This window comes from Pseudoliparis swirei, chromosome 12, assembly GCF_029220125.1.
Source record: "Pseudoliparis swirei isolate HS2019 ecotype Mariana Trench chromosome 12, NWPU_hadal_v1, whole genome shotgun sequence".
NCBI lineage: Eukaryota > Metazoa > Chordata > Actinopteri > Perciformes > Liparidae > Pseudoliparis > Pseudoliparis swirei.
This window is the reverse complement of record NC_079399.1, coordinates 8,692,384-8,713,511: the sequence shown is the minus strand read 5'-3', so window position 1 is coordinate 8,713,511 and position 21,128 is coordinate 8,692,384. Positions and strand designations below refer to the sequence as shown.

The following is a 21,128-nucleotide window of genomic DNA, read 5'->3' as shown; positions in this document are numbered from 1 at the left end:
CAGACTTTTGACCCGTGATAAGCGCAGGTGCAACTAATTACATTAACGATGGCCCTCAGTGTCCCAGTAAGCCATGACAGTGTGACAGCGGGCCAGCATGTACACTTTAGAGCCCTGGTGCAGCGCGCTAAAGCTAATTGTTACTGACTCACTCGAATAGAACCAAGCCATTGTTCATGAGTTGCACCTGTGCTTAAGAGAGAACAACATAAAACAAATATGAGGGACAAAGATTTTTTTTCTACACGTTAAAAGTCTGCTGTAAAAAAAGCTTTTGTCCACAACAATCGACAGAGGACAGACGGAATTACTGTGAAATTAATTGACCTTGAACACAACTTCATTCAGTTACTTACTGTGAGAAATATACTGTAAAGTGAGAAAATAAATATTTGTGTAAGCATCCTTTTGTGGGCCTCAAAGGGATACTAAGATACGAAGAGAAAGCTGCAGCTCTGTGTGTGAAAGCCTGCAGCAATCCAATCAGTTTATTGGCATGAAAGAACCAAAACTGGATCAGGAAACTCTCTATATATGTCTCTCTCTAGCTGTCGCTCTCTCGCTCTCTCTCTCTCTCGCTGTCTCTCTCTCTTCCTCTTTTGGTTTTGCATTTGTATTTAAACTGCATAGTCTTTTCTGACCATGTTTTTCTTTCTGCAGCAAAAAAAAGAGTCTGCAGCCAACACAGCAGCTCTTAGAGACTGACTGCACAGCAGTCAGTGCTTTGAGCTATCATGCTCCCCTTAAACCATTCCTCAGTCATTACTCATTCCTCAGCCCTATAATCCCTCGGTCCTTCCCTCAGCCCCATGTTCCCTAGGTTTCCTCAGTCTGCTCGTATTGGTTGCCTTTGTTGGTTGGGTTGGTTCAGGCATGATAATTAAGATCGGTGAGGGTTAGTTTAAAAATAGTTAGTTTGGGTCGTAACCTTGCCATGGTAGGGGGGAAAAGGATGTTCAGCAAACTTCACCATCTTAGTTTAGTATGCTAACATTTGATAATTCACATTAAACGTTGAGGAATTTCCCTCTATGAACAACCTCTTGGTGATGCAAAAGAAAAGTCAGATTGATACCACATCAGTAGGATTCACTCTCTGGTTTCCTTGAAGGCCATGATCCAATGTAAAATAAATACAAGTTATTCTAGCACTTCAGTTTTTTATTTTATTTTTTATTTATTTAACCAGGAAATGCCTCATTGAGATTATAAATCTCCTTTACAAGAGTGTCCTGGAAGTTGTAATTATGTTACTGTGTCAGAAACCCAAAACACACCCTGATGCTGTCAAGCGTGTTCCTCCGCATTGCTCTGTTTGTAACAGCATCCTGCAACGTAATTGGTCTTAAAGCCACAGTGTCTGGACATGTTCTCCTCAATAAGGATGATAAGACCAAAGAGAAGCAGGAGATTGATCACAGTTTGCTGCTGTGATGTTACAATATATATTAGGAATCATTAGGCATCAAAACTCCACAGTTGTTGTTTTGATGAGTTTAAAAAGGCTTTAATCTATGTATGATATATCGAGCTCTATATCCCCACATGTCATTTTGTCTCATAACTTTTGCTGCATGCCTGTTGATAGCAGAGGTCAGAGGTAAAACAAACAAAACCATTTTAATTTAAAGAATGAAGTGTGTTTTTAAAAACACAGATGCTTTCACAGCATTGAACATTCCCAGAACAAACTCGAACACACAGATAATTTGGAATAATAGACGTAGTCTTTCAGCTATGTGAATCGAAGATGAATCGTGCAATTTCAAGAAATAGTTGTTTTGCTTGAGGGCACGAGGTTGTGTCGTGAAGCCAACTTCCAAAACAGTGTATCACATTACAGCTTACACAAATGCACTCGGCCCAAACAAATAAACAAGGTGCATCTCATGCATTGTGAGTTGTGTGTGTGTGTTTTCTGCAGTTGATGACACACACACACATCATTTCCGCTTGGCTGAAAGAGGCAATAAATCCACAGAGTGCATGAGTTTGGGAATATCGTAATGGCCGTGAGCATTACCAAGAGGAGGAGCTCAGTCACATAGCTCAAAAGCAGTTCCAGGTAAACATGTTGGGGGTGCAACCCATCAGCTGTCTCCTATCACCCTTTGTTCGTCCGAGCGGTTTCTCTCGTCCTCAGGAGTTCCTGTGCTGCAGGTACATGGCTGGCCCGACGAGAGAAAAGACGAGATACATTTCAATTTAATTGGATTCCTTCAAATACCGGGGCGAAGGAGTCTGGTTTGAACTTCCCATGTGAGTAAACTCAGTTCTTTCTTTTGACACAAAATGTCTGCCGTGTGACCTGAAAGAGAGGGGATGAGACTTTTCGGATAGGATATGATAGGATATTACTTTATTCCTTCCCAGGGGGAAATTTAGTGAAGCAGGAGCAAACATGTTAACATTTTCCTCGCGTTCTTGTAGTGTCTGACTTGTTTGCTGAATTTCCTGAAGGCATTAGAGGAGCTCTTAAACTATTTTATTCTTTCAGCTATATAACATTGTCCTCAAATGTCCCACAAAATCAGACAGTATTTGGTTAATTTCAAAATACACTGTTCTCTGATCCACCATGATAATCAGATATTTGTTGTTCAGGTTGAGCCGTAAGCGTCCTCTGTCTGATGGATATGAGAAGGAGCCTCCGCTGTGCACAAGGAAACGTTTGGCTGGTCTTCAAGCTCTGCAGCCCAGATGTGAGACTGACGGAGCCACAGAACATGCCATATTAAAGTAAGTAGTCCTACAGTGTATGTTTTAAGTTCATATGTGGGTGGAGACAGGCGGATTCTTTAAGTGCCAACAGGAAAAAACGGGTTTACGTATGCAGCTGCTTGTTTAAGGTCAGAGGGTATTTCAGATGACACGTTTTCACTTGCTCTTAACCATGCAGGCCAAAGTGTCAGAGTAACAGTATTACAGTATGTCATAATATATACTTCCAAAGTGTATTTTCCCATATTTCCCACATTATAATTAAAGTATAATTCAACCATATGCACATACATCCTAACTTAAGTTATATTAGTGTATACTCACCTGAAACTTTGAATGAGTCCTTCCTATCTACATAGGGAGGGGTGCTCTTCACAGAGCGCTTCACGTATTTACATTACCTGAAGGCCACTGTAGCTCTCTGACACTAACGTATAGGGGGAGTGGAGGCGGTATTTAGTTGAAATGCAATGTCAGCTCTATACTCTATATGTTGTTCTCTGTGCTACCTTTATAGAGCCAGGCTCGCTATTCCTATTTCTAATTGTATGCTAAGCTAAGCTAACCAACCGCTCGCTGTTGATTCATATTTAATGGACACGCATGAGAGTGGTGTCTATCCTCTCATCTAACTCTCTGCAAGAAAAAAAGTGTATTTCCCAAAATTTCAAACTGTAACATTAACCAATTTAACCCAAATTGTTATCTATTGTCTAATTGGACTTTGTGCTTAAATGTTTCAAAGAATATTCATAAATGACACCAGTTTCACAGTGTTTTGGTGTAATTTGCCCAAACATAAATGCTTTTTAATGGGATATCTTTGTGTCAGGACGAGCTGCACACCTGACACTTGTGTGAAGGGAGAGACCGAAACCGGGAGCTTCTTGGAGCTGCTGTCATCCTGGGCTGACACACAATACTCTGTGAAGAAAGTATTGCAGCATCTCAGGTTCAGACAAGCCAATGATAACGTCCCACTCAACGAGTCCGTCAACAAGAGATTTCTGGAGTTTCACCATGACATCACCGAAGAATGTGGCACAGAAGATAAGCAGCATTCGTGGGCCGTTATTGAGAAACGAGAAGAGATTGTCATGTATGGACCTTATTATCCGAATTACAACAACGGAGAACACAGCGAGGACATCATCATCAAACAAACACAGGAACTTCTGGAGTGCCAGTCTGTCTCAGAAGACTGGAAGGTGTACATTTTCACCACGAACAGCCCGTGTTTGGCTCGAAACACGCACGCATGCATGCTGAACCTGGTCCAGAAAGCTCAGGAGTGGTGGAGCATGTATGGGGTCAAGACTTGTATCGGTTATTTGAAATGCTGGGGATTCAAAGGAGCTAAAGAAACTCTGTTTAAGGATATTAACTACATCCAAGTGGACTGTGTGGATCAGACTGAGGACCACAAGAGATACGCTGAAGCAGCTGAGAAGACTGAAATAAATCCTTTATGTGATATTGTGTTTGCTGCTGTGAAACCCCCTCTTAGATTTCCACGTTTTTCTTTGATAAACATTGTGCAGGGGCACTCCTGGAAGAGTTGGTTTAAAAAAATCAACAGTGTTTTCGAAAGCTTACCAGAAGAGGAGAAAGAAATCTGCACACAGGAGGCCAACGCTGTGCTCGAAGCTGCACAGGTTCTGCTTTCAGAAGAGAGAAGTGAACGTGTGGAGGAATGCCTGGAGAGAGGATGTGCGTTTGCACTTGATTACACTTTTAGCTCCAAATTATCTGACACCATCCGGGATCAAATGAGGCTCACGTTTCAACAGTGCTGGAAGGAGATGGTGCGGGGCAAATATGCTGAGTTCATCAGGGAGAAGCTGACTGAAGACTTCAATCAATGTACTGTCCAGCTTTTCATCAAAGATATTGCAAAGTTCACCAAAGAATACTTGGAAATTGGAAGGATACATTTTTTGGAAGACGCTCCACAAGTTGCCCAATGACTGCCCTCTGTGCAAAGATGCTGAAGAAGCCAAAACTATACACATCACACACGGTTGGTATGCCTTTGAAGTGGAGTGAATGACACCAGACTTTTATATCATACATGTCATTGGCCTCATGTCAAAATGTCTTTATTAGTTTCCTCGACAGCGCTACAGTTGCACACAGAGGAAGAGCATCAGGTCGTGTTAGTGCACATTGAGAAAGTCCACATGTACATCTCTCACCGTGTCTTTACTTACAATATAACACAAGTGGTGTATTACAATTATACTGGAGTGGAGTTTCTTTTTACATATATGCTCATATATTTGTTGGTAATTACATGTGTGAGTATCCCACAGTTAGACATGTTGCCCTATGATTGTCACGAGCAAATTAATGCATTGAGTATTGGAAACAATCTCTACAGTCTTCATACAATGCAATAGATGATAGTTTGATAACTGTCTGGTTTGGGGTTGTGCATTTAATAATAAATACTAGCGGGATGAAATGTGCTTTTTTCTTATGGATGCACATCTGCTCTTGTGTCAGCAGAGGGAGCTATGTGCTTCAATTACTTCCACCACATTCATCACGTGCAACTTGCTCGCTGCATCGGTTGTTTTTAATATATTTTGTTTACATTTTTAGATAAAAAAAAGGCACACAGTTCAGGACTACTCCGGGAACACATGACAGGGAACTCTTTCTATTGGACGGAGTGGGAGTTTGTGTTTACTGAAGCATATCTGTGGTGTAGAGGAGTGATGGATGTGTTGAGCCATTGTCTCTCTGTTACAGTACGTTTATGAGGAATGCTCCCGATGAGCTTTTCTTTGTGCAAATAGATGAAGTTACACCTGTTCTGTACAAGCATTGGTATCACATATAAATGACTGTAACCAGCATGTCAATTTTGGTATAAAGTGTATAAAGGGTCAGTTCACCCGTATCACAAATCACACGGATATTTTTTATTTTTGTACCCCTACTGGTGTTTTGTTTTGTAGATAGCTTTATTTGCTTAAGTTTTGAGACATTGCTGCTGAGTCTGAGTCGCCCTACTGCTGCTCAGATGACTGGATGTAATCTAAAGACTTGTTTGAACAGTTCAAATCATCAAAAACAAAAGAAATACAGAAAACTGGCCACATGGAGGTTTGTGGATCAGTAAGTAACCGCACACTGTTTGTTCTGTAAAGAGTTTTTAAAATATAGTTGTTGTTTATCTTATTGTGAGCTGACCCTTTTAGTACACTTGCTATAACTCCTCCATCGCGCGACCTTTGACATTAAGGTCTGCTGTTGAGGTTATTTTCACAATTTGTGTGTTCATCATTTGTTTTGGCGAAATTGTCCGTCATAATGTCAAAATGAAAAATAATATTGAGATACAAAAAATAACTCATAGAGATAAAGACTGGTCATTACAGTTATTTGTTACTGGTTTATGTTACAGGCTCTGCCACTCAATGCCCCGTCACTGGCACGGCAGAGTGAGCACCAACACGTTCTTCACATCGAGAGTGGTCTCATCCCACTGCTGCTCTTCAACAAACTCCATTCAGTCCATCGATTGCTGCGGTTGAATGCACTGCGTCTGTGCAGTTCAGTTAACCATCTCCATTTCTGTTGTGGCGCCTAAACATTTGTGCCGAAGCGTTGCGTTAAAGGCACTGAACGGCCGTGAAGGCTGCGGGGACATCTGCATCCAGAGCGGCAGTCTGCTTCCCGGAGACGCTTGTCTCTCTGGGCAGTTCAATCGGTATGGTTTGAAAGGCTGTGTGCTGCAGGTCTTCTAGGCCAGGATGAGGTTGTTCCAGGGCTCTGCTTTGGAGCCAGAAGACATGACGTGGCCCCCGGGGGACATCTTGAGAGGAATGGCCCCGCCTTGAGCTGACATGTAGGCTGGGAGGGCGGAAATCTAGAGGGATGGAGTAGAAAATGTATGTATGTGTAAAAATGGCCAACGGGAATCTGTCCTTCATAGACTTTGATCTTTTCTTTCATTGTCATATCATTTGTGATGAATATCAATATATCACATGTCAAATAATAATCAATATTGTACATTCTGGTTCATCATAATTGTGTCTTAACTGTTGTTGTATCATAATCTAAGATATCATAAAGGACATGTTGGGCCTTGTCATTAGGCCTTTAGGTAATAACATCTGGGCTTATAGGTTCTTGCTGAATGTGATGAGCACTGGGGGTCTGCACCTCTTCCATCATCACAATCACAGACTCTAATGTGCAGACTCCTAATAACCAATGTGAAAATGTATTGAGCATCTGACTGAAAAGAGGTCCGACCTGTGCGTGTGCGCTGTGGTGTGAGTACAAGCTGTGAGTGTCCGGCTCGGTCTTTATCTGTCGAGGCTCCTCGGTGGTGGTGGAGGCCCTGGGAGTGCTGCTGGGCGTGACTGGAGTCCCATCACTTCCTGGGGTCCCTGTGGAGGATCCCAGAAGTGAAGTCATTACACAATCACAGACAGTATAAGCACATGTGAATGGGCCTCTTTAGTAGGTCTCAGCTACAGTATGATCCAGTTCATATAATATATACATATACACTACCGTTCAAAAGTTTGGGATCACCCAGACAATTTCGTGTTTTCCATGAAAACTCACACTTTTATTTATCAAATGAGTTGCAAAATGTATAGAAAATATAGTCAGACATTGACAAGGTTAGAAATAATGATTTGTATTTGAAGTATTACTTTTTTTCTTCAAACTTTGCTTTCGTCAAAGAATGCTCCTTTTGCAGCAATTCCAGCATTGCAGACCTTTGGCATTCTAGCTGTTAATTTGTTGAGGTAATCTGTTGAAATGTCACCCCACGCTTCCTGAAGCACCTGCCACAAGTTGGATTGGCTTGATGGGCACTTCTTGCAGACCATACGGTCAAGCTGCTCCCACAACAGCTCAATGGGGTTGAGATCTGGTGACTGTGCTGGCCACTCCATTACAGACAGCATACCAGCTGCTTGCTTCTTCCCCCAATAGTTATTGCACAATGTGGAGGTGTGCTTTGGGTCATTGTCCTGTTGGAGGAGGAAATTGGCTCCAATCAAGCGCTGCCCACAGGGTATGGCATGGCGTTGCAAAATGGAGTGATAGCCTTCCTTATTTAAAATCCCTTTGACCTGGTACAAATCTCCCACTTTACCAGCACCAAAGCAGCCCCAGACCATCACATTACCTCCACCATGCTTGACAGATGGTGTCAGGCACTCTTCCAGCATCTTTTCACCTGTTCTGCGTCTCACAAATGTTCTTCTGTGTGATCCAAACACCTCAAACTTGGATTCATCTGTCCATAACACCTTTTTCAAATCTTCCTCTGTCCAATGCCTGTGTTCTTTTGCCCATACCAATCTTTTCTTTTTATTGGCCAGTCTCAGATATGGCTTTTTCTTTGCCACTCTGCCTAGAAGGCCAGCATCCCGGAGTCGCCTCTTCACTGTCGACGTTGACACTGGCGTTTTGCGGGTACCATTTAAAGAAGCTGCCAGTTGAGGACCTGTGAGGCGTCTATTTCTCAAACTAGAGACTCTAATGTACTTGTCTTCTTGCTGAGTTGTGCACCGGGGCCTCCCACTTCTATTTCTGCTTTGGTTAGAGCCTGTTTGTGCTGTTCTCTGAAGGGAGTAGTACACACCGCTGTCGGAAATTTTCAGTTTCTTTGCAATTTCTCGCATGGAATAGCCTTCATTTCTAAGAACAAGAATAGACTGGCGAATTTAACATTAAAGTTCTTTTTTTGTGGCCATTTTGAGAGTCTTATCGAACCCACAAATGTGATGCTCCAGATAATCAACTAGCTCAAAGGAAGGCCAGTTTTATAGCTTCTCTCATCAGCAAAACAGTTTTCAGCTGTGCTAACATAATTGCACAAGGGTTTTCAAGGGTTTTCTAATCATCCATTAGTCTTCTAAGGCGATTAGCAAACACAATGTACCATTAGAACACTGGAGTGATAGTTGCTGGAAATGGGCCTCTATACACCTATGGAGATATTTCATTAGAAACCAGACGTTTCCACCTAGAATAGTCATTTACCACATTAACAATGTATAGAGTGTATTTCTGATTGATTTAATGTTATCTTCATTGAAAAAAACAATGCTTTTCTTTGAAAAATAAGGACATTTCCAAGTGATCCCAAACTTTTGAACGGTAGTGTATATCTGCACGAACCTAAGCACATGTGGTTTTGAAGCTCACCAGTTTGGGACTTGTTGAGGTTTTTGGGTTTGCGTTTGCGGGTCTGGATCCCCTCCTTCTTCATGGCCAGGGGTCGTGGAACCTGTCAAGACACAAGGACAAATCAATACCTCTTAGCAGACAGAAGTCCGAGAAGTGTAGCATCTATGGAGGCTGATGGCGAAAGATTAAGATTCAGAGGATCCACTCATTTCTGAAGATAGTTTTTCAAAAGAACTGTGAATGATCCGTTTGAATTAAAAATATAAATGTGTTTAGAGTGGTAAAACAGAAGATGTCAGCAGTATATGCGCTCACCCCATGGAGCTTCATGTAGAGGCCACAGGCGTTGCAGACCGGCTCTCCCTCTGCGTTTCGTCGCCACAGGGTGGTGGTGGTGGTGTGACAGTTGGTGCAGGACAGGCCAACCCTCCTGGAGGCAGACTGCGGCATATAAAATATGTCAGAGCCCTAAAACAGAACGCATTCATTTCCTCCTGAGGTGTACTCCATTAACACACATGCGTTGCTTCACTGTGAGAGCACCGAAGGGCTCCGCGGTCACCCACCAGCCGTCGTTGAGGTTTGATGAGAGGTCTGTTGATGCCATTCATCTTGTGGTACAGTCCGCAGGCATTGCACAGATAGTGGCCAGTCCCATCCCGCCTCCAGAGGGGGGTCGACATCGCCCCGCAGTTCACACACTCTCGACCCTCAGCAAAGTCATCGAACAGGTCTGATGGAGGATGACAAGAGAGAAATGTTGAATCAAGAGACATCTGTTGTTGCCTTCCCTTCAGCCTGATCTGGAGCGAACAGCAATCTGCACAAGTCAAGTCAGACTGTGAGTTCTTTATCAGGTCCAGGAACCTTCAATATGAGCTGGATGAAGTTCTTGAACCCTCATAACTGCACTGGATCAACTAATAAAATACATCCTGGTCAAGTTGAAGCCACAACTGTTTTCCTGAACAGTTTATGTTTTTGAATATAGTGTGTTGGCAATAAGTTGATAAAGCTAATGAGGACAATTCATTATTATATATATATGACATTACATGTCATTTAGCAGACGCTTTTATCCAAAGCGACTTACAATTAGTGCATTTCAACCTAGAGTACCAACTAAGAACAACAAGAATACAGGAAGTAACATTTCCTCAACATAGTCGAACTACAAAAGTACCATAAGTAAGTGCTATTTAAGAGCCACTGAAGTGCAAATCTGTGTTTTAATCCAGATATAGTCGGAAAAGGTGTGTTTTCAGTCTCCGGCGGAAGATGTAGAGACTTTCTGCTGTCCTGATGTCAGTGGGGAGCTCGTTCCACCACTGAGGAGCCAGGACAGCATATGTATATGTATATATATATATTTATATATATATACAGGACTGTCTCAGAAAATTAGAATATTGTGATGAAGTTCTTTATTTTCTGTAATGCAATTCAAAAAACAAAAATGTCATGCATTCTGGATTCATTACAAATCAACTGAAATATTGCAAGCCTTTTATTCTTTTAATATTGCTGATTATGGCTTACAGCTTAAGAAAACTCAAATATCCTATCTCTAAATATTAGAATATCATGAAAAAGTATACTAGTAGGGTATTAAACAAATCACTTGAATTGTCTAATTAACTCGAAACACCTGCAAGGGTTTCCTGAGCCTTGACAAACACTCAGCTGTTATAAATCTTTTTTTTTACTTGGTCTGAGGAAATATAAAAATTTTATGAGATAGGATTTTAGAGTTTTCTTAAGCTGTAAAAAATAATCAGCAATATTAAAAGAATAAAAGGCTTGCAATATTTCAGTTGATTTGTAATGAATCCAGAATGCATGACATTTTTGTTTTTTTAATTGCATTACAGAAAATAAAGAACTTTATCACAATATTCTAATTTTCTGAGACAGTCCTGTATATATATGTATATATATGTATATATATATGTATATATATTTATATATATGTATATGTATATATATATTTATATATATGTATATATTTTTATATATATGTATATATATATATATTTATATGTATGTATATATATGTATATAAATATATATATATATGTGTATATACATAAACATATATATATATAATAATGAATTGTCCTCATTAGCTTGACAGAGACAGAGAGAGAGATAGAGATATATAGATATACACATTAGTAAAAAGCAAATGAACTAGACTTTGACATGTGGAGACTAACTGCCCCGTTCAAGTTTTATTTCCTTTGTCACAGTTAGTGGCAACATCTAAAAGTACAACATTTATTTACTCAGCTTGATCGAAGTACGATCTGTAGTACAATCTTTGATACCATCTGCAGTACTTTCTGTTATTATTTCCTGCATGCTACACTTGTGTACTCAATCTGACGGTCACTAATAACACTGGAAATAAAGACCTTGCTTGCAAAACACAATAAAACATGTGCTACAGGAAATAGTGAAACAACTTGAAAATTGCATTGCAAAGAAAATGAAATAGACGTTACATCGATGCCACATAATACTTCCGGTATCATCTTACAGACCACACAAGATAACGTTCAGCAAGGCTTATGCCATGCACATAAGATTTCTCTGCACCTTAATAAACACTTTCCTGCACTGCTAAACGTGGATTATCAAATGCAGGGGCCTCTGAGCACCAGCAGGAGGAGCAGGCCTCGGTCTCACAGGCCACACAACAGCAGCCTGGAATCCCTCCTTATCTCTCGCCTCCGACAGATAAAGAGTCGGCTGGAAATATAGACGGAATAGAGCTCCATCATATTCAAATAGAGACTTTGTGTCTCTCTCTCGCTCTCTCTCTCTCTCTCTCTCTCAGTTAGTGTGACATGTCTGAATCTCTGAAGAACCACTTAGCTTCTCAGGGGAAGGAGGCATCAATCAGTAGTTTGAAAGTGACAGCAGTGGTTACGATGTGTATCTATTGCTGTGAACAGACGGAGGAAATGTGCAAAACATTCACATTTAAATCTGATTATTTTAAGTTCACGCTGCGCCGTGCATATTTATTATAAATGGTAGTATATAAATCAACAAAAGTGTGAATCTGGCCTCCATCTGCTCCTCCCCCTGCTGCAGTGTAACTGATACATGAGCAGGCCTCCTCCAAGGCTGAGAGCAGAGCAGACACTAGGGCGAGCTAACCTTGGAACATGTGCAGCCAACACAACGCAGCAACACAAGACAATACACAAGAGAAGCACTGCAGGGGCCGTGCGTCTATTTCAATGGAGGTTTATATTTTTCCACTGTGTAAATGTCAGTGTGTGTCTTTATCAGGGGACACTGACACAAAGGTGAACACAGCTTTGACCTGTGTGAAGACTATACGCGTCCTGCACAGGTTTGAATCGTGTTTTTTATTTGTCCCAGTGGTGACGGTTAATAAGCTATTACATTGGTATTGGCATTTAAAAGTACAAAGTTTATTTTAGCAGCTTTATTTATATTGATTCCCGTTTCTGAGACATCACACAATGCACTTTTTTTGGCTGAGATCAAATGTCATTAGACTTTACATGCAAAACCTGTAATTCATAACATTATATAATAATAACAATAACAGTAATAGAGGAGGAATCTTTCTCATGGGTGGAAAGTAACTTAGTAAATGTACTCAACTGTAGTCTTAGTTCAAGTTTGAGGTATTTGTAGTATTTCCGTTTTATGCAACTTCATACTTTATATGTTAAATTGCACTTTTACAGATGTATTATGAATATCATGCATGATACAGTTACATATTTTTCAAGAAAAAACTAGGGCTGTGAAACGATAAAAAATTTTAATCGGATTAATCACAGGTTTTTGTGGATTAATCATGATTAATCACATATTACCGATATTCTCGGTATATTTTGTGAGAACATAGAGATTTATGACAAAAGACGGATATATACATTTATACATTCTTCTATACAATGGTGCTACAACTCAGCAGTTATTTAGCAGTTTTCGTCCATATGGAACATTAATACATCTTCATCCTAAACAGAATGTTTAACCCTCCTGTTACCTTTCGGGTCAATTTGACCCCATTCAATGTTTAATGTCGATGTTCTTTGGGGTCAATTTGACCCCAGGCTGTTTTTCACTGTGTCAAACATATCAGAAATATCAACTTTTTTATTTATTTAAAGGGCTATTTAGGTAGTCAACAAACAAACATAAAGTACCTCACACTTAAACTTGGGAAGCAATATTAATTCTAATAATTTTCTGGAGGTTTTAATTGCTGGGGTCAAATTGACCCCGAGGGTAAAATATGTTCGTAAATGTAAAGGTAACAGGAGGGTTAAACAGAACATTTGTCTCTTGTTTGTCAACCATTAACTCCACCATGATACAATCTAAAGGCCTCTAGTCTTCCTCTAGCAGCTGCTGAGGCAAACTGACTGTGTGGGTTTTCTTCATGAACTGGGCCGTGATGAAAGGGACGGCGGGGACACCGCTGCAAAGCTGAAACCTCACCGGCCCGGACACGGACAGGTGGACAGATTGACAAGTGACTTTGTTTTTGCTCGGTCCCGATGCGCGCGCACGGAGCTCTGTGGCGCGCCAGACGGAGATCGATAAGTGTTAACACAACGCGAAGAGACAGAGATGACATGCTGCTGTGGAGATACGATCAACAACAGACGTTTAGTTTAATAAAAGAACAAAGACGTGCTCTAGAGAACATGTCAGGGGGCGGGCCAATCTTTTTAATGTCATGCGATCTACCAACACTACGCTGCGATCGACTGGCAGATCGCGATCGACGTGTTGAGACCCCTGATCTACAGGAAGTAAAAGTCGTAACAAGGTTTCCGTAGGTGAACCTGCGGAAGGATCATTACCGATGAACAGACCGTCTGCATGAGAGCGGACAGAGTTCAGATTGAAGTGGTGTATTGGAAGCTCATTTTGCAAGTGACTTTTTTTTCGTCCCGACGACCAACAACAGACGGATTGGAAGCCCATTCTGCGCATGCGTTAAATGCGTTAAATACAAAAAAACTAGTTAAACCTGTAATTGGATTAACTGAGTTAACGCGTTATTTTTCACAGCACTAGAAAAAACACAAGATGAGTGTCAATGATTCATTGCTGTACATTGAACTACCACACAGTTTATGAAATTGTTTAAAGTAGCTCAAGATTATATTTTGCCGAAACATTAATGTAGCAGTAATACTGTTGTAATAATAATGTATTAGTGTAACACTCACTGGTGACCTTTTTCAATATTGAATACTTTCAGTTTTTATACTTTTTTGAATAATGCATGCTTTTATGTAAATAATATGTTAAAGGTAATTTTTCATCCTGGTATTTACTTGTACGTAATCTAATTAATATTTGTATATGTCATACATTTCATCATCCCTGCTTTTTAAATTTGAAATTACTCTATTTTAAAATATTTTAATATAATTGCAAGAATTATATTATTTTTCATTCCAGGGTGAAAAGGAAGAGTTTTATGTGAGGGAGACTTTTATGAAATACAGATATAATATTTCATAAACTAAAGTTATCATGATTATCCAATGAATGAAATAGATGTGTATAGTCACTGAGATGTTTCTCAATCAATAAAAACTCAATTTAAGTAAACATGAAAAAGTATTTTCACAAATGTTTTTAAGAATTTAAATTTAGAATCTACCCAGTTTGGGATTATTTTCTTCATATATTGACCGAGATTAAAAAGTCACAGTTGAGGGAGTTTCCCTTCTCTTCAGAACAATAGAGACTTTCTCAACGCCACTTCATCAAACACTGAGATTTCATTTCATTTGATGTGATTGTATAACAATGAGTTTTAACAGGAACATCTCTGAAGAAGAGCAGTGAGTAAACAGCTAAACGTGTGACTTGATTGTGATTTTAATAAAATGAAGAGGTCAGAGTGGCCTAATGCTGTTATCTGTCACGCTGTCAGCTGATCTTTTCTCTTTCTGAATCAAACAGTTCAAAGAGACGACCTTGGAGGCCGTTTAAACAATCATCACACCATTTTTAAGAGCATGTTGTCGGGCAGAAAGTGAAATATATAATTTAGGATATAATCAGCTATTAGGCAACGGTTAATAAGATATAACTAAAAATAATAAATGATAATAAGTCTAATAATTATCCAAACCCATCTGATTAGGATGAACATGTAGATAATGGAAGCAACACAAGCCAAATAAACCCAATGCTGATTATTAATGTGAAGACACAAGGTGCAAGTTGTTTAAAAAACTGACAAATAAACAAAATCGATGTGTTGGAATTGGGTCCAGAGTTCACTGCAACTTGCAACTATAAACCAAATTATCATCCAGTAAAGGGACATAAGGTTAAAGGCTGAGATAAAAAGGTATTTAAATGAAAATGGTGTCACTTTATCTAAAATAATTGACTCTTCAGTCGAGGGCGTGAGGAATCTGATGCTGCTGCTGATCCGGATCAGATTCTTCACACTTCAAATCAAATGTGACCTCAAGCCACAATCACAACCCATAAACAATAATCCATATAAACTGTTATCAATTCAGGTTCAGTTAATTATTCATTTATATCACTCCAAAATGTGATTCATGGAGATAAACCAAGCTTGTTTATTATGTTATTTTAAGTTTGATTTGGGTTTGTGTGGCTATTAAATATAGCCTGAGTATTAAATTAAATATCATCAGTTGTTATTCATACTCAATCTGGCAAAATGGTTTAATTTATTCATGAAGAAAAACATCATACATGTTGGTATTATAATTAAAAGCATATGTTTCTAAAAGTCAACATTTAAAATAAATGACTTTATTTACTTATTTGTAGGTGTAAAATGTCACCTCAAGGCACATGGAATCAGAAACAATAAATGTGTAATAAAATTTCAACACTTTTGATAATTACAACTTTGCATCGATTAAAGTAGCAGCAGCAACTATTTTAAATGACTGCATGTTTAATGAAACGATGCTCTCAGGTTGAACTAAGTTATGGGAATAAAATGTGCCAAACATAACATCATTTTGAGTTACAGCTGTGCTTTCCATGTCATAATAGTTTTAAAATAACACGACTGAACTCAAACCCGTGTTAAAGAAACAGAAGGTGATAATCAGCCTGTAATCCGTGATGACCACATCACTGTAAAGATGCATCTCACGTGGCAACCTGAACCTCTAATATGTTCGTTCATCATTTTCTGTCTCGTTTTAATCTAATAAATAAAAACACAACGTGCACGCGCGGCATGTTTCATTTAAAATAACGTGCTAGAAATGTTCGTTGGGCAGAAGTTTGATGAACAATAAAACCATTGTCAGGTCTTTAAAAAGGGAGGAGGTTTGAACGGGCCTCATAATTCAAGGACGTCTAATTGACTCTTTGTAGAGTCTGTGGTTGTGTGAAATATAATGTTGTGTATTCTATCATTATAATAGCGTATGTATATATTTGTAATTTTAAAATCATAATTTAAATACATCATGGTGTGTTTAGTGTGTTATGTCACCGAATACATGACTTAATCTTGATTAGTGTTAATCAAGAGATTATCTCTAGGCTGACAAACTGCTATTTAAAGACTTTTTAAAGACTTCACTTGCATTTCTTTTTCTTTTTATGATAACACGGGTGTTCTATTTTTCTTCACATTTTCTTCAGGCTTGGCAACCTTTCACCTCATTCAATGTGTTTTGGGCCTATTGTCATTCATTGTTGACATATATAAATAAATGAAAAGGGTTATGCTTCTATCTTTTTTCGTGGATTAGCACTTATTTATTGTGATGAAGATGAAGATAGTTTGACATTCTTTACATTTCACGGATGACAGAATTTCAAAAAGTCAAAACACATTTATGGGGGAACAATTTTCAGCATGACGTTTCAACCTCAACAAAATATAGAAATGCTCAAACTGAAATGCTCACCTATGTTTGGGTGCCGTGTTGTGCCATGAGGAGCACCGGTTTGGAGACCGTGGAGGACCGGGCTATCAAAGGGGGACGCCGACCATGCTCCACCCACGTTCGGGCTCATGTAGGCCGGGTAGGGGCTGTGATACGACCCGCTGAGGCTCCGGGCGCTGCCAGAGATGTTTAGCGGGCCGCTGTAAGACGCTGCCGTGTCCCGGGCCGTGGAGGACAGCGGCGGGCTGGTGGAGAAGGCGAAGCGCGGAGACACAGAGGAGTGGTTGTACGAGGGCACCGCGTCGCTGCACGGCTGCGCCCAGGCCGAGTGGCTCGACGCGGGGCTGCTCTGCTGCGGCGCACCGGGCGTCTGGAGGTAAGGCAGCGACGGCATCATCGGGGTGACGACCCGGGTGGTGGGCACATACACCGGAGAGGTGCCCGCCGAGGAGTTGTGCAGAAATCCGGCCTCATAGGAGTGGGATCCGTGGTTGGTTGTCATTATGCCCTGATACATATCCTCTCCTTGAAGCTGGACATCCGTGTTGATTGAATGAATATTGATATGGCTGCAGTTACGCACGGGACTGCTGACTGTTAACGCAAAAACATACGATGAAGAACAATCCGCAAGGCTCTGTGGTCCTTATTAAAATCAGATCTGCAGCCAAGAAGTGAAACCAAGCAACCGCAACTATCATGAAATTAATAATAAACTGAGAGAAGAGACACGAAGAGGGAGGAGGCGGAGTGAGAGACTGTGATCGAGATCCAGCATCTCTCTCTCTCTCTCTCTCTCTCTCTCTCTCTCTCTCTCTCTCTCTCTCTCTCTCTCTCTTTCTCTTTCTCTCTCTCAAGTCAAACTTATGTGAAAAACATTGTAATTTAATGTGTAATGTATTATAGATAGCTGAAGCTCCTTGGTTATAATGTTAGACAAAATTAAATATAAGAATAATGTTTTCATTCCATTATGACCCACCAGCTAAATTCGATCCAAATGATTCGTTGTTGTTGTTTTTTCTTCTTTGTGGATTTTGGACATTTTTAAAACCAAAAACGAACTTTTGTTTTTCATAAATTAATTTTCATAATAACCCTTCCAGTGGGTTTATTGGATTCACGGTTACAGACAGATACATCTCTATATCTGTCAACATTTGAAGATATACGCGAATAAAATAATGTTAAACATTAAAGCAGCTTTTATTTGAATGTGTAAAAGTATTTAAATTTCTTGCATTTAATTTAAAGCCTCCAACACCAACTCTCTTAAATGTTTGTAAAATATGTTTTCGTTCCTCTGAAATGAAATCAGTGGGATGATCGCTGAGGGTTTCGAGATCAATGAGTTCAGTTAATCAGTCTTTCACTAAATGGTGATTGGTTGATTGTTAATTTCCAACTTATTTTTTCCGGGAATAGCGCCACGATGTTCGTGTGCTTCTGTGGTGGTAATATTGCAGTGGTGTAATTTCCCCCTGATTATCTAAAATTATAGTTTCACTATATATCATATGCGTATCTTTTTTTAATGCAAACGTGCAAATGTAAACACACTTCTTCTATTGTAAAGCTACTGGAAAACAGGATATTTATATATATATATTGCAGCATATGAGCTGCTTTACAAACACATAATGCAGTTTGATTATTCTAAATTTGGTGCACGTGTCCGTTATGAACGACACGTTACTTCAATGTGCGCAGTCTCATCAGCCAATTTCCCCAAAGAATAAACAATATTCGATTGAAGAATATAATATAAATACGCAATAATAAGAAATAATTACCACACATTGATTTGTTTCAAATTGCCATCACATGACTCCTTTTACTCCGATGTGCTGGACTGACATGTTCGTGTCTAATATGAAATATTAAGCCCTTTACTCTTTTTTTCTCTTCATGACAAATATGAAAAATGGTGCTGGATGCTTGACGCGTCATTCTTCGGAAGTCTCCGGCGGTTGTTGTCCTCACGAGGACAGATTTATACCTGTCATCAACACCAGTGAACGTAAACACACGAGGCCATTTCATTGTGCAGCCACTTCCCACAAGACAGGCGCTCATTGAGTTATGTGGCTCTACGGGCTGCCAATACAGTGTGTGTGTGTGTGTGTGTGTGTGTGTGTGTGTGTGTGTGTGTGTGTGTGTGTGTGTGTGTGTGTGTGTGTGTGTGTGTGTGTGTGTGTGTGTGTGTGTGTGTGCGTGCGCTTGCGTGTGTGTGTGTCTCTCTTAAAGTTTCTTGACAAGACAAACACCAACAACAACAAAATGTTGCACTAGAGGAAATAATCGATAATAATCTCAGAATCAGTTCGCTCATTTATGGACTATATGTGGATTTACTTTAGTAAAAATGCATTAAATGGCATAAATCATGATAATATATTACATTTCCCCCGACAAATAGATCATAATTCTTTTTAGAAAAGACCCTTAAGTAAATTGTCCCCAGCAGGTGCAGCAAAACCTGGTAATCAAGCCGAGCTCTAATCATGGGACATGATTGAAAACACCTGTGTGGATATAGTTCCTGCAGGCCTTTTAAATCACTCCACTTTATTGCACTTTTAAAAATATATAACTGAACACATATACGGGCCGTTAAAAAAACAAAAACTGAATGCACCGAGAGACAGATGAGGACAACAGAAGTCAGGTGACAGCCACTATCTATCTATCTGTACATGAACCTTATACAATAACCTATAACCATATACAGCAGTATTGATTCACTGCCCCCTCTTTCTATACTCAAGGCAAATAGAGCAATATTGCCTCAATGGAAATGGGGAACTGTCATCAATGTGTAACTGCTGGCTGATAACAGAACCACCAATTGGTGGCTAATAATATCAAGGCGTGGGCCACCGAGGGCTTAAAGTGGCTCCGCAGTCAGAAATGATTCATGCGTTTATGGTTCCAGGTATAATGTATATCTATAGAGCTTCAGTCTGCTCCCATTAGTTCTACATGTTGTTCAAGAAGATATATTTCCACTGAGCAGCAAGGCTCCCCTTGTAGTAGAACTAAACCCAACAGTTCAGTCTAATCAGAGTGTACAGGGTGAGAAGTTTACAAAAAGTCCCAAGAAATCAAACAGAGTTCCTCCTTTTTTTTGTTATTGTAAAGTACAGTGAGTGTTTTCATTTGTGTGTTTGCACATGCCAGGCTGTATCACTGACAGTGACAGAGGCCAGAACCCATGACAACTGTGTGTGTGTGTGTGTGTGTGTGTGTGTGTGTGTGTGTGTGTGTGTGTGTGTGTGTGTGTGTGTGTGTGTGTGTGTGTGTGTGTGTGTGTGTGTGTGTGTGTGTGTGTGTGTGTGTGTGTGTGTGTGTTTATAACCACTACTCTGTGCAACCGTGTGTCTTTTTAGTGTGCATGAATGAGGAGGTGTTGGTGAAGGACTAGATAGAGATGCTGGTATGTGGCAGACAGCAGCAGATGTGTGTGTTTGTGTGTGTGCGCGCATGTGTGTGTGTGTGTGTGGGGATGTGTATGCATGTATGTGTGTGCGTGTGTGAGTGTGTGTGCAAGGAAGAAGGGCCGAAGGGCCAAAGTAAGTCACCGACCCCAAATGATTGAATCTCTGCCCCAGCCAAGACGGGGACTGCTTTCCTGGTGCCTGGTTTGGACACACACACACACACACACACACACACACACACACAAACTGAGACGAGTAGACTCCTGGCTCCAGGAAGAAGACCTCAACTGGAGAAGCAGGAAAGCCCAGGAGGTAGAATACCCTGTCAATGTGGGCCAACAGAGGACATGGAAACACACACACACACACACACACACACACACACACACACACACACACACACACACACACACACAGACACTCATACACACTGTTTTGTAAAGTAAGCAGAAAGTGTTTCTTGTCTGCTTCTGATCCTGCTGACATCACCAAGTTATATCTGATCAGATTGATCTCCAAGAATCCAGTCATGTGATATTAGCAATGACGAAACAGTGCCAATCAATAACAACTCATTGTCTGTAAAACGGGTTCATAAAGACCTTCATAAAGACTCTCAAAGTCCCTTTTCTGTTGTGCATCCATTCCATTTACTAGCTTGGCTTGATGTGCACCAAAAAGATTATTCTGTAAATATTGTGTTTTAAATAAACTCATGTGGCTCGTTAACAGTGACGAGCGGGGACTGTCCTCTCTGGCTTCTAGCTGCTTCTCAACATAGACAACAGTCTCTCTTACAGTAATATTGTTATTCATTGCTGTACTTGTTTGTATTTACAGTAATCTTCATGTGAATGCGGTAAACATACTGCTCTCAACTCTCGTCACA

The 21,128-nt window shown here is 40.1% G+C and overlaps 2 protein-coding genes across 6 annotated transcripts; one reads left to right on the top strand and one right to left on the bottom strand.

Annotated features, from left to right (window-relative positions):
* Window positions 1-1,853: 1,853 nt before the first annotated feature.
* On the top strand, window positions 1,854-5,185 carry LOC130202469 (uncharacterized). 2 transcript variants are annotated; one of them, XM_056428039.1, is made up of 3 exons: window positions 1,854-2,259; window positions 2,605-2,739; window positions 3,554-5,185. In XM_056428039.1, coding segments are annotated over exons 1-3 (1,272 nt in total). In that variant the 5' UTR covers window positions 1,854-2,257; the 3' UTR covers window positions 4,689-5,185. The 2 variants fall into 2 exon arrangements, with proteins under 2 accessions (XP_056284014.1, XP_056284013.1); XM_056428038.1 differs by having other exon boundaries at window positions 1,854-2,739.
* Window positions 4,805-20,478, bottom strand: gata4 (GATA binding protein 4). Of its 4 annotated transcripts, none has more exons than XM_056428042.1 (7): window positions 20,385-20,478; window positions 16,821-17,393; window positions 9,456-9,622; window positions 9,205-9,357; window positions 8,908-8,989; window positions 6,991-7,127; window positions 4,805-6,598 (listed from the first exon to the last, which is right to left on the bottom strand). In XM_056428042.1, exons 2-7 carry the CDS (start codon window positions 17,314-17,316, stop codon window positions 6,473-6,475), a joined length of 1,161 nt encoding a protein of 386 aa, XP_056284017.1. In that variant the 5' UTR covers window positions 17,317-17,393; window positions 20,385-20,478; the 3' UTR covers window positions 4,805-6,472. The 4 variants fall into 4 exon arrangements, 3 of the variants coding, with proteins under 3 accessions (XP_056284017.1, XP_056284015.1, XP_056284016.1); XM_056428040.1 differs by lacking the exon at window positions 20,385-20,478 and adding an exon at window positions 18,593-18,617; XM_056428041.1 differs by lacking the exon at window positions 20,385-20,478 and adding an exon at window positions 18,593-18,617 and having other exon boundaries at window positions 9,205-9,330.
* Window positions 20,479-21,128: the final 650 nt, after the last annotated feature.

Excerpts from the sequence above, each read along its gene's own strand:
- LOC130202469 (XM_056428038.1), top strand. The coding sequence starts at position 2,579 with ATGATAATCAGATATTTGTTGTTCAGGTTGAGCCGTAAGCGTCCTCTG. Across the intron at positions 2,740-3,553 it reads ACAGAACATGCCATATTAAA|GACGAGCTGCACACCTGACA; the intron begins GTAAGTAGTCCT and ends TCTTTGTGTCAG.
- gata4 (XM_056428040.1), bottom strand. Across the intron at positions 9,623-16,820 it reads AACACGGCACCCAAACATAG|ACCTGTTCGATGACTTTGCT; the intron begins GTGAGCATTTCA and ends ATCCTCCATCAG. Across the intron at positions 7,128-8,907 it reads CCTCAACAAGTCCCAAACTG|GGACCCCAGGAAGTGATGGG; the intron begins GTGAGCTTCAAA and ends GATCCTCCACAG.